General features: G+C 35.4%; 1 protein-coding gene across 1 annotated transcript in view; it reads right to left on the bottom strand.

The window, feature by feature from the left end:
• Positions 1–14,138, bottom strand: part of CNTLN (centlein) — a gene marked incomplete at its 5' end in the record, with an annotated part of 154,931 nt that overhangs the window by 17,559 nt on the left and 123,234 nt on the right. The window contains 3 exon segments of the mRNA XM_017730583.1: positions 11,366–11,551; positions 11,908–12,036; positions 13,650–13,776. Of these exon segments, the coding sequence (XP_017586072.1) occupies positions 11,366–11,551; positions 11,908–12,036; positions 13,650–13,776 (442 nt within the window).

The raw sequence follows: 14,138 nt of genomic DNA, 5'->3' as shown, positions 1-14,138 counted from the left end.
CCTGGGTTGCACAGTCCCTGAAGCAGTTTTAACTTCGCAAGGACACAGCTGACATTGCTCAACAGCCTCAGTAATTAAATAATATTCACGAAAATATTCTTCCATCGGCATATATTTTGACTCAGAAATTAACTGTGTCCAAACGCTGTTCCAAAAGTCTTTGGTAAGAATCAAATCCCAAGAAACATAGAAAAAGTTCTTAAACAACCATGAAAGGAAATGTTTCAGTTCCTTTTGAGCTTGAATTAAGCTAAAATTTATAAATCGTTGTTCAAGAATCTTTTCAAGTTTAAGATAAATGTCCATATGCAGCTCTGAGGGCCATGAGTCTTTCCACGGTTCCTCCATAGTTTAGAGATGGAACTGCAAAACGAGAACAAGAAGAGAAATCCAGAGTTTACTCACAAATCACAGTCACTGTCCCAAGGGATCGATGTCTTGCCAGCATTCTCCAACCATTTGTTGCAGTTGGGGATTCTTGCAACACGTGTATGTACTGACAACCCTGAGGAGGCAAATCCCCATTCCACCTGGAAAGGATCTGTAGGATGAATAGGGCCCAGGGCTTGGTGAGCTGTTGCTTCAAAAGCAGCAATTGCAGTGCTTCTTCCTGAGAAGCAGTCCATTCCCATTTTATCCCTTTTAAACAACCAATGGGGAACGAGGCTGACCAGGGGCTGGGGAAACCCTGTGCCTCCCCCCAGGGCCCCTCTCCCAGGACCACACGGCAGGGGGGAAGGGACCCCGACAAACTGCTTTACTGATGACCTGTAAGAATTCCATTATACATAAATATAGAGAAACTGCTGTCTGAGAGTAAAAAATAATGTGATACCACAGTTGCATCTACAACCTGATTTTCCATGTCAATTAATACAGGCAAACGTGAACACACAAGAGCATAACTAAGAACCTAACAGACAAGATCTGAAAAATTCATTGAAGTAATTTAAAATATTACCATTCTCTTCTATCCTAGTGGCAAAAGCTATCTCCAGTTTGCAGTCCAACATCCTAGCCCAACCCTGCCTCTTCCATGGCTCTGAGCTATGGATGACAGATTGTGAACTAGAATAGGTGAATCCATAACATCCCAAACCAAACATCTAAAGAAGTGTACACAGATTTGCACAGTATTTTTTTTTCAACTATGAAAGCTAAATGCATTGCAGCTTTTCTGAAAATCCCTTGAGTCACACAGTGTAAAAAGGGCCTGATAATTTCAGCATTTGCATACAAAACTTCAGCTTCCTGGCCCTTAGTACTGCAGACCCCAAAAAACCCAGTTAAAATGTAGTAAGAATAATAAGGTACAATGACAGAAATTAGTAACTGTGTTGCATAAAATTTGATAATCTGATCCCTATCAAAGGCAAGATCTGAATTTGTATAACTATGCTGACTTAAATTGTGATATTCCTACTTGCCATTAGGGGTGAAAGCCTACCTTGGCTGGCTCCCCATTTCTCCAAAATACCTCATCCTACGTACTGTAGCAGAATACCATTCCTTCTGGATTCAAAACTATTGAAAACAAAGAGTTTCTTTATAACCATATATTTATGAGTAGAAAATTGAGAATGTTCTTTTGACTGCATTTTCTTAACCATCTCCAGGTGCAGAAAACCATAGGGAAGAACACTTAAAATATTTCAACCTGTATTGGACATTATAAGAAAAGGAAATGGAATACATTGTGCTATGTTCTAAAAAAACCATTAATTTATTTACAAATTTATGGACAATTGACTTAAATCATGGACAATTTTTAATTTTAGGTTGTCTTCAAAACAAGCCATATTAAAGCAAAGATACAGCAATGGGCTTATTGTGGCCATGTAGTTTATATTTCAGTAGAGAATATACCATGTATTCTTAACAGTATAGTTACATTTTTTAAAATTCCCTTTGTGAATAAAAATTAATGGGCTTTGTACTACTGGTTAGCTTTTTTCTCTTTTTGTTTTCTAATCCTCTCCTAATAACTGTTTAACTATCCCACTTAAAGCTTGAAATCGTCTTAAAAATCTGCTTTTTCTCATTACATTCTTTTTAATACCTTTAAGTAGAACTTATTACACCAGCTGTACACCTCATTTATAGAACAAACAGCAGGTACTTACTAATATGAGGGACCTATGGTCATATATAATTTTACAGCTTTATAATTATCTAATCTCTCCTGTACATTAAGATTTAGGACTGTCAAAAACTTGAACTGTAGACCCAAATGTTTTCAGGCTGACGCAGCAAACACTCCATAGCTTTCATTGTACTGTTGCTAAATTTTCAGCACAATTACCATGTTTTGTGACCTATAACAGAGAAAAAATAATAGTTTTCTTCTAGCAGAGAATGAGTTGAAATATGTATAATCAGTATGGAATGACAGGCAGAATATTTCTGCCAAAATATATTGGTTTCTAAAATTCTATTTATGTGGAATAGGCAATAATAATAATTTAAAGTCCTATTTACTTCTGCATTTAAGTACTACCTCATTTATATTAATTTTTAGCCTGCTGTAAATTCTTTGGTTTCAACAGAATTTCCACTGATTTACACAGGTGCTAGCAAAACTACCATCATTCCTTTAAAACTTCATATATTACACTTATTTACACAGAGGGAAAAAAAGGCACTGACAGAGATTAGATCTTCACATGTGCAGCAAGAGATGCCTGGGATCTTAGAGAGTTTATTATCTTGAACAGTTAGGGCAGACAAAGTCAGCACAGTTGTACTGGATGTAGCAAACAAAGACATTCAGGGCAGACCAAGAAATACTGAGGTGAAGCAACACTCCAAAGGTCACATAGCAGGTCAGTGACCAAGATGTGAAGAACACCATGATTTCCTGACACTCAGCTCAGTGCCTAAGCTTATGCTATCTTTCTGCAGAAACACACAAAAAGCCTAAGAACGACAAATCAGATGCTCTGAGCAAGACCACTGCCACTGCACGACTGAAACAAACCTGTCTGAAACCCAGCTTAAGAGGCCAGCTCTGGCATTACTTAGACTCTTAAAAAATCCCATAAAACTTACCAACTGTGTTTCCTTAAAATATTTTAGTTAGTTGAGTTTTTTAATGTTTCTGTCTTCCTAGGGCTCTTCTTACTTCTCTGAAGCCCATTTGGCAAGTGCCTTCGGGAATCCCCTTAGTTCCCAAGTTACTGCGGACACTTCACAAGACCCTGTATATGAGTGCTTTATGTTCTCCCTGCTATGGCTCACTTTCTTAGCAATTTGATTGACATACATTAAACAATTATTTCTACAAGAACTCTTAAATAAATCATTACTGGAGACCTTTTTCCTCCTTTCCAAGTTTTGCTAGTTTTCCTGGTTTTTTGCCAAAAGGCTTTCTAATCACTTCAAGCCCAGACCCTTTAGTATGTACTCATATGTCCACCCCTGAAGTCTTCCAGTTACTTCTTTTTTCAGTCAACATTGTTTCTGTCTTTTAGACCCCAAACTGGCCATTATCTTAAAACTAAGCACCTTTCTATGTCCAGCAGAGAGCTGAGTAAGAGCTTTAAAAAGAAGTCTCTCCAATCCATTTAAAGAAATCCCAGGTGGATCTAGACCCTTCCAGGAAGTGCAGTACAGAATCTCCAAGTAGTGCCCAGCTGATCCAGCTGATCCTGTTTCAATCTCATTCTCTGTTAAACTTAGGTGATTTTTTTTTTACTGAGGCACAAACAAACTTTTTTGAGAGTTGGTGAAATCAGTCTCCCGTTCAGTTCAAGTTTGTTGGACCTGTTCACACACTGTCTACCATTATGGAGTCATGGTCTGTGAAAATGATTCTCATGCACTCTAAGAAAAATGAAAATAGCACCACTATCAACAAAGTCACCTGTGTATGTGAGACATGCATCTAAACTTTGCATGAGACATACATGTGCACGTACAAAAACCTGACACACCTTAAAACTTGGTTACATAGTTGAATCCTCTAAATCAACATCCCTAAATTCTTAATACAGAATTAGATAAAAAGTAGGATATAAAAACATTCAATATATTTTAAGCTACATCATTTATGGTCTTTACCTATCATAGTCAAAAACCAAGGTGAAGTGTTATCCTTCCATGTCTAAAAAGGCAAAGAAAAAGTAGAGTAAGGAAAAGCTTTTCAATATCTTCCTCTTTATTCTTCCTTTTTATTTATCAAGATTTTATCCATTAAGACATCTACATTATATGCTGTTCCTGGCACACTGTATATATCAGTAATCATATGCCTTCTGTAAATGGTAAGAATTCAGCCATTCATTTCATTCATTAAAATTCACAAGGCCTATTATTCTGTTTACAGTCTAATAGATATTCACTGTCACTATTCAGGTCTCTGATTCAATTTGCCTAAATCCCAGATGCAGAGCAATCCTGATGGAGATTATCTTAATTTATCACAAATTTCTTCTCAGAACCAAGAAAGGTTGGTATTTCATAATAAAAGCTGTGTTTCTCTTTTTTTCCCTGAAGTAGCATGCACAATGAAGAAGCAAAAAATGCCAAATTTTTTTAATGGTGAGGTTTTCTCAGTTACACAAATTCTGCTTTGCATATAGGACACCATCTTTTAAGGTGCATATTCTACAGGTAAGACGACTGATTCTCGTCATAGGGGAACATATTCCTGGAATCAAATGTTATGCTGATTCTGAATGAACGGATTGGCAGACTTATCATGTACTCCACACAATACAAAATAATCATTCTGGGTATACTTTTCTAGGTAAAGTGTTGACAGTTTGGAGTGTAATAAATGAAATATACTTATCTTTTGGCTCTCAAATGTTCCCAGTGGGGAAAATTTTCTAGCAACTTGAAGACATATTAAAGGTGTCCACTTCCAAATCAAAACTGACAGTGCTGATTTATGTGATAATATCTGCTGTTGTTTGCAAAATGTCCCAGCGACTTGCTGAAGAAATCTTTCTTTGGTCAAACAACACTTCCAAACTGGCACAGTTCAGATAAAATTGCATAAAATTTTCAAAATAAGCCAGTTTTCATCTGTACAGCATAGTTCTACTTCCATAAAAAGTTAGTCTGTTTTTGCCAAATACTGAATTTTACAGTTACCCATTATGTGCTTTTTTTTCAGATAAGGAAACAAATGATCATTCTGCATCTGATCTGCATCTGAAAAACTGCGTCCCATCATTCTGGGCCTGAAGACGTTGGAGCAGTAGTACTGCCAGGAGAATTGAATCCATGGGGTTTGATAATGCATTCAGCAACAGGAAGGTTCTATGAAGAATATCTCTTGCTGTCTCACTGTAACTGGAGAATTCGGAGAGTCCCCTGCAAGGATTTCCTTGTGTCTGAAAAACTGACTTTGTGATTGAAAGTACAGACAGTAGAAATGTACTTTGTTGTTCTTATGTTGTAAAGCACCTGATAAAAACCAACCGAATATTTCCCAAATATTCATGCCTTCCAACCCAACTAATCATGTCTAATTTTTTTATACATTTTTATACATTTTTATACATTTTTTGTTTATACATAAAGACCAAATAGGACAAGATCTGTATACACCCATGCTGAGAAGAACATACTTCCTAGCAATGCTCTATCTTGAACCAACACAGAACAGCTCAAGAGAAAAAGACAATGATAGTAAATAACAGGAATTTGCCAGATAATAGGAGTTTTTAATGTGGCCAGTCACTATCTAATCCGCTATTGTTTGCAACAGTACAAAGTTACATGTAAAATTTTCAATTAGCACTGCCACTAAGGCGCAGTCCCAGCATCCCCATCCTGCAAACATGTAAACCTGTCCCTGTTCTGACACTCTGTGGTACACAAAAGCTGGTGGTGTGGGTTTTTAGACGGTTAATTGAATTTTCATGAACTAGCTCACAACTGACCCAGATAATATCTATGATGACATTTCAGAAATGGAGTAGGGATGAAGTTTTGTAAGGGCAGAAATGAGGAGTGAGGTTCACTCGGGGGTGTTGCTTTTCAACAGAAGTGTTAACTTACCTAAACCTCTATTTTGAACTACAGCCGAAATTTACATCAGTATTCAAGGTAAACTGCAGAAAGGTAATAGAGATTGACATATATTAGGATATAAGGTAAACTGACTGAATGGCAAATAACTGGCAGACCACCACTTGGCCAAGCAGAGGTGATATAAGTCCTGTGACACAAGAAAAGAGGAATGTCAAAGAAGAGGGGGGGGGGGAAATGCACGTAGCTTAAGCCCTGCTCTGAATAGCCAAAATGAGGGCAGCTGTCTTAAGAGTGTATTAGATCCCACTTAGATCCATTAAGCTTGCCAAGTGAACTGCCACGGGTCTTGATTTTGGCAGTCAATTTTATCAGATGGTTGTACTGCAGACCTATCAAGAACAATGCCAGAACACACCAGATGTGCACTGTGCTGCAGTGGGTATCCTCTGTGGAAGGCACACAAGTCCCAAATGACAAAGGCATTATGGAAGTGAGAAGTGCACTCAACTGATTTCAAAGCATTCAGCTGCCATCACCTATTCATTACTGCCACAGTTGAATACAGATGCCTTATCAAAACAATCCTTCTCAAGGTCAGAAAAGTTCTGATATGCTCAGGCAGGTGTCATCACTGCAGATTAAAATGAGTTTTGCTGATGTACAAGTCGAATGGGACAGATGACACTACTGGGTCTTGGCTTACAAAGGTCTCTAACAGAAACATACGGTCAAAGTCTAGAGGACTGTAAAAAATAGAACATGCTGGAACACAGAATTCATGCAGGATTTTGGACAGTTTCATAATAAACTAATATGTTGTACTGTATTTTCAATAGAAATCCAGCCAAGCAGTCTAATAGCAATTTTTTAACTTTATCCAATGGCTATTTTCTGCATGAGTTCTCACAAGTACTACAAACACACAACAAAGAACATTTTGCTTCGGTTGCTGTGCTGCACATAACTGGCAGGACCCACCTGAGGATCAGAAAGTACATATTATAGAAAATCCTGAGCAATGGTCCACCATAAAAACTGAATGCATGATTCAAAGAGAATTTATGGTGCTGATGGAAGTGGGATGGGATAAAGATATGAGCTCTAGAAAATGCTTCTGAAGTACTCTCAGAGCCACCTGATCCTTCTTCCAGGTAGCTCGCATTTTCATTATTTGGTCAGCTGACATACTTAAAGCCTTACTTTCATTACTATTTCTTAGTCTTTATAAATGACATGGAAAAATTTTATCAGGATATGAATTTTGTGAAAACGTTTAATAATCAAGTTTAGTTCTGATCATTACAGCACTCTAAAAAACACCTACATTTAATGATTTATTTTTCAGATCAACTGCATGAGCTATTTTTAATCCATTTAACATACTATTGATATTGTATAGCCTATTTTTCTTATCTCAACATCTCAGTAGTAGGTCAGACACCTTAAAAAAGTATATTAAAACAAATAGTAATCTTTATCAACTGACTTGTAGTACTCTCCAAAAAAACGCCCAGATTTACTCAATACAGTTTGCTTTCCATAAAGGCATTCTAAGAAGTATAACTATACTCCCATGCTTTAATACTTTAATAATTGAATTCTGTATCAGTATTTTATTCAGAAATTAGGTCAGACTAATGAACATAAAATATTGCCTTTTCTGAATATTGACTCAATATTATCATCCTTTTAGACTCTAGGCAGTGTTATAATATATATGCACTAACTTTGAATACTTATTCAAAATGAAAATCAGCAAGAGAAAAATTTCTTAACCAGCTCTATAAAGTTGTAAGCTGTAAAAATTCTCAATTCAAAATTACTACCTCTTTTTAGAAAATGTTAAAACTCTTCCCTTGGCTACTAATGATTAAGGATGTTGCAGCATCTTCATAAGATATCAGCCTACTTCATTCCAGAAACAGAAGAGAAATATTAATTGACCTCTGTCTTTACACAGTTATAGCGTTATCTAATGATAGATTGTATCTGCCCTGTAATAGCTACCTTAGTAGCAGTACATTTTTAAATCCTGCCTGTTTACTACTGTTCCTGGCCTTGCTACCCACATATTTCCTCTTGATTTCCTTAGTCTCTTTTCCATCTTTTATACTCCATTGCTGCTTTTATTTTCAGATTATTATCTATAATCTATTTTCCACTTTGTTTATATTGCCTTTTATTTCTAAATACTTTGCTCCCTTTTCTACCAAAATGAAACAGGTATTTATAAGGAGCTACCATCTAATTATGCAACAGTGGTTTTTTGATTACTTAATAAACTGTTACCATCCACAATTTCTATTCATATTTCCTACTAGCCTATATCTTCCTCTTAACAGCTTTGGAGAAATAAATAGCTCTGAATTAACCTATATTAGGCATCCTGTTGATTCCCACTGAAAGTCATTCAGGACATAATGCCTGATCCCTATCCCACACTCCAACAAAAATAAACCAAATAATTACTTAGAACATATTGGATTCAGCAACTTTTGTTTACAAGTATTCCTTTCACCATTTTCAGAAACTATTACTAGATTCTACAATCTAGCGATGTTAGTTCATTGCCTAACTGTCCCAAATTGGGGTGACCACAGCAATGCAACACTATATTACATTACATTAGAAACATGTGCTCAATTAGTAACTCACCATATCCTCTAATGTGATCCAGTGGTGCATATTGGACTTCTACAAGAAACCTCCTCCCTAGGTTTTGCAACTTATTATCTTGACCCAAAGAGATCCAAGATCCTGTGGTTCTGTGCTATCAGTAGCTCTAAAAGCAAGTAACACTGCCTGCTATAAAGAGTCACACTCTTTTCTCTGAAGTTCCCCTGTTCTCCCATTAATAGCTATAACTGTTAATTAGAAACTCTAAAATAATTTAATTGTTGTATGTTACAAAAGAACTATATAATGTCAAAGAGACATGGAATGGGTAGAACAAGTAACCGCATTCAATTTATGAATGAGGAGAAAATTACACTTGCACTCTGAAAAAGAAGTAAAGCTTATGAAGCCATCAGAATAGCAGATGAAGATTGGACGGTCATATAATTTTGTTAACCTGTTTAAGTGATATATATAGGTTAAACTTGATCTCTATATGGAAAAACTTATTTGAGTTACAGGAACTGGAGTGAGAATCAAGATCAGGGGACAAAAAACTGACAGCTATCCACAAGAGTAGAAACAAGGGAGACCAGACTTCAAAAGTAGAGCTCCTCTTCAAGAGGAAGCAGTACTGCTATTTATTACGGTAAGTACTGTCACAATACCTTGTTATAACATCAGATACACAAGAGGTATTTTAACAGGATTTACTTGACATACTGCACAATTCCACCGAATTGTCAAAGATTTTACTTTTTTACAGTGGTATATTGTTATCTGATTTTAGCACCCAACTAAACAAAGTAGTTTACTTATAGATACTATCTTTGTTTTCAAAAAATCTTTCTGCAGAGGAACAGTGGTCAGTAAAAAGGTTACTTGAAATATGCATGCATATTCTTTCTATCTAGGCAAGAAAGTAGGTATTATTAGCTAAATATAATTGTTATTATTAATATTTTTGTTATTGTTATTATTACTACTACTTGAAGAGAAATTTTCTTATTAAAATTTTTTTCACATATAGTGTAACTGTGCAAGTGCTAATGAGTATTCATGGTAATTAACAATGAAGCTGTCATCTTATCCAACAATGAATAAAGTTATCATTATAGATGCTAATAGGTGATTCTGCTCACTACAGCTACTTTTGAGAACAGAAGACCTTTCATTTTCTCATTTTCTAACTTTTGAAAAACTTTTCATTAAGACAGTATGTAAAATATTGATAGTATGATTGGTTTATCTCCTTATTTCTATAACTTCTCCCTTCACTTTATTAAATGAAGAAATTCCAAAATTCATAGCAGTCTGAATGGAGACTGAATTGCTTCTCTCTGTCATCAATGACACAGGAGTACTTAACTAAAAATAATAGATAATACATTAGATTAATTCAGGTTTTCCCATATTGATCCAAAAATAAGCATGCAGCTGTGGAAAGAACATCTATTTCTTCCTCTTAGAGAACATTCAGTATTAGAAGAAAACACATTTTCTCTCATGAAAATTTACAGTTTGTTCAAGAATAGGCAGCATATTTCTGAATGAACAGGCATAGTGATCAGTTTTATACTTCTTTTGCAAAAGTTACATCAAAAGGCAAACAGAAAATAGCCTTTATTTTAAACACAAACTTTAAAATAACTCATTTTTTTAAATAACAGGCACTTTTTTTGTGAAAACCAATCATTATTTTCAACTTAGATAAATTAGCTTTGAATTATTTGAATTTAGGATTTTAAAGTGTATTCAACATCATTCAGTCTTTTTTCATATGAATTTTATATGAACTTTGCAACTGAACTGAACATGGGATGATTTCAGGCAAATGCTAAAGGTCTGAAAACTGCTCTGCAGAGTGACTTTTCACCTGATGATGACAGAAAGGCGTGCACAAGTATTTAAGTTACTAAATTTCAATCCAGTGTTGAAAGTTTTTCTTGAACTATACATGCCTTCTTTTTCCAGTGCATCAAAATACCATTACTCTTTACTTTGAATGCTTCAGCTTGCTCAAACATATCTGAAAGCAGCTTACTTCTACAGAAATCCAAGAGCAGTAGAGAAGTAGCTCTGTTTCTTGGGCTAATAAGGAATAGCCTACTTTGAAAGTTGGTATACAGTAGTTATATGCTAAATTAATACAATAAAAAAATATTCTGAGTTGGAAGAGACCCACAAGGATCATCAAAGTCCAACTCCTGGCCCTGCTCAGCACCATCCCCAAGAGTCACACCACGTGTCTGAGAGCACTGTCCAAACACTACTCTGTCAGGCCGGTGCTGTGACCACTTCCCTGGAAGGAATGTAAGGAAACAATATTCTACATACTGCTCTTAAAACGGCTTTCAATTTTGCAACATGGAAGCTTCCTTATTTAGTATTTCTAAAACAAGAAGCACATGCATATGGAAAATGAGGTAATTCACAGTAATCAACATGAGTTATTATATTAAATGCGTTGGAATTTTTTTTTGCTGCAAAGTAATCTGATACACAACCAAGCACCTTTTTTTGGGAACAAGTATATGGCAGCTATACATAAAAAGATGACCAATAAAAGTTGTGGAAGTCTTTGAAAGTCTGGGAGAGAGGCACTGATTCTTTCTCCTCATTGAAACCTAACACCAGAACACTGCAGGAACTACAAATATTGTTCTGGAACAGGGAGTGCATCAAAGCCTTGCTTAATCTTTTATTTGCTTTCAATCAAAAATACATTTTTTCAGGTGAACACTCAGAAGAAAATCAACATTCAAACCTTCACAAATGTCTTCAACTCTTCTACTTTGTCACTGGCAAGCAGCAGCTTCTTCTGTAGAGTTTCCAAAGCCTGTGCACTCTGTTTAGCCAATCCATGTAGCTGTTGACATGCAGCAGTTTCAAGGTCAGTCATAGCACATTCAGTCTCAATCATTTCGCTCTCTAGTTTGGTAAGCTTGAGATCCTAAAACACATCCACAGAGACATAGCAGTGCTATGACAAAAGCTGACAGGATTACAAAAAAATGAATGAACAAACCAACCTCCCACACCATGGTTGCCATCACACAATATTTCACTTCCAACATATAATATGTAATTTCATGGCAAAAAGTAATTTCATTTTCAGTCATTGTGCCCACGTTTCAGTACCTAAATTTCAGAGGTGTGACTGAATAACATCAGAGAAACAGATTACTATTATTCTGCTATTTTCTCCCTTTCTGTACTGAAAGTTTAAGCTGATGACCTTGCAACTTTTCATTTGAAAGGAAGGTATGAAAAAGTTCCACCGTGGAGCCATCAAAACTCTAGTTATACCTTTTTCTCCAAATCATCTTTAGCCTTGTGATACATCTGCTCATACTGAGACTTCTCTTTCATAGCTACATTAAATCTTTGTTTCAGTGAGTCAATGGAAGCTTTTTTGTCTTCAGCCAGTGCCTTCACCTGAAATAATGAAAGGTCAAGAGCATTGATTATCAAGACAGAAAACTCAAAAATTAGAATAAAATCAGAACTAAGCATATCTATATTACACAAACATACGTAACTATATAAATAACTTTATTGAAGTATCTTTTTCTGAAACTGCGGACTTTAATAAATCTCTACTGCTGATCCAGCAGAGATCAGTTTGCACACAATCTTGTCACATAAAGTTTTGACCTGTATTAAATATAAAGAAAAGCTCTTCATTTGCAGAGTTGTTCGTTCATATTTTTGACTTACAGTAATTGCAAAAGGGAGTAAACTACAACTTCCACGAATTTCTTTTGTCAGAGATAAAATCATAAATTCAAACTCAGCTGAGAAAATAAACGTCTATATGTTAACAGTCTGTAAAGCTTCTTAGATAATGATTATCCAAGGTAAACACTGATTGGGGGTAAAATGAAAAAAAACAATGCTCTGAAAAATCGTTCAGCTTTCCTATAGTGCTTATCACAAAGTTTTCCTGTCAATATCAAGTAACAGGGAATTTCTTTGATCTTTTGAGAAGATAATGTAAAATTTATCAAGCTGATTTTCCACATGGAATAATCAAAATAATATATGGAATATGATTCTCTGGAAATGCAGTGCTTAAAACAGTCAAAGTACAGCACTAAAGCACATCATTCCATGCTAAATCTTTTATCTAAAACCAAAACCAGGTATTTTTCTCATACTTAGCTCTCATACCTTAACTCCCTTGCTTACTTATGTTCTCACTTTCTGGCTGTGGATTTCTTAATAACACCTTATCTTTAGTATGGAGGGTTATACAGTAGCTCTCTCTGGAGCAGAAAACACTCTGTGACAGCAAGCAGAAACAGGGCTTGTGATATTCAGCAAGCACTTGCATTCTAGGCAAACAAAAGCAAATTGGCAGATTGTTTATTTCTATTTTGGATTCATAAGCTGCATAACCTGACAGACAACCAAACATCATGATCTTTTTCTGGCACTAAAGGCCAAAGTGCAATACATCAGTTGGATAACACAGAAATATGCCAAACCATATGCAAGTTCTCTTACCCTCAGTGAAATCATCCTAAAATTTTGCAGGAGAAAATGATTTGCTAGAGAAGTCAAATACTACCTACACAGTTAGAATTACTTTAAGCTAAGAACTGTGAATCATTCATAACACTGCAGTAGAAAATAGATTAACATATTAAAGCATTTAACTACTATAGCCAGGAGAGATGCATGGACTTCATTAGCATATGTCATGTAAAATCACCCTTGTTTCGGGTCTACTGTATTTTATGAACTTACAGTGCATAAAACTAAATCCCACTACTTACAGCATATCCTTGCAACTGTGTGTTCTGAATACTTTAATATTTAATTACACCTATCATGAAGAGAAATTAAATTATGCTGAATCCATTCAAGCTATCACCATATACTGATTTCATACAAATTATAGTGGAGGGAATTACACCCTTCAATTAACTGTGTGTTATTTGCTTTAAGCAATATATTGATTTAATATGAATAGTGTGTTGAAATAACTTCTGTAAATCCATCAGCTTCTGTTTTTCCAAAAACTAGGAATAGCAAGAAAGAAATACCTTTCTCTCAAGACTTTCCAATGTTTCATGTGAGGTTTTCTCATTTTCTTGATTTGCTTTTAGGCGAGACCTTAAGTCTTCTGTCAAATGTCTTTTCATAGTAAGGTCCCTCGCCAACTGAGAAATTCTGCACGGGAAGAAATTGGACTGGATATTACTATTAGAAAATTTGGTTAATATGCAACTAAAAGGTATAAAGGCAGTAGACAATCTATCATGCCTGCAGCTTTAGAATACTTTTAAAAACAAAAGCTGATTCAGTTCTTGCAATTTACCCTGTTCTCAAGTACTAAACCCAGTTTCAATCTCTTATTAAACAGACCTATTTCTAAATATGCAATATATTTGTGATTTGCTTTTTGCTAGTCTGAGCTGATATCACAATAATTCTTAAACTATTATCAAAAAAAGGGAAAAATAAACCTGCTGAGCCCACAAAATTTAATTAATTAAATTCCTTTGATCTCTCAAACAGTCATTCAAACAGTA

Source organism: Corvus brachyrhynchos, unplaced genomic scaffold (genome assembly GCF_000691975.1).
Source record: "Corvus brachyrhynchos isolate BGI_N302 unplaced genomic scaffold, ASM69197v1 scaffold93, whole genome shotgun sequence".
NCBI lineage: Eukaryota > Metazoa > Chordata > Aves > Passeriformes > Corvidae > Corvus > Corvus brachyrhynchos.
The sequence above is the reverse complement of the archived record's forward strand: the minus strand, read 5'-3'. Positions and strand labels throughout refer to the sequence as shown.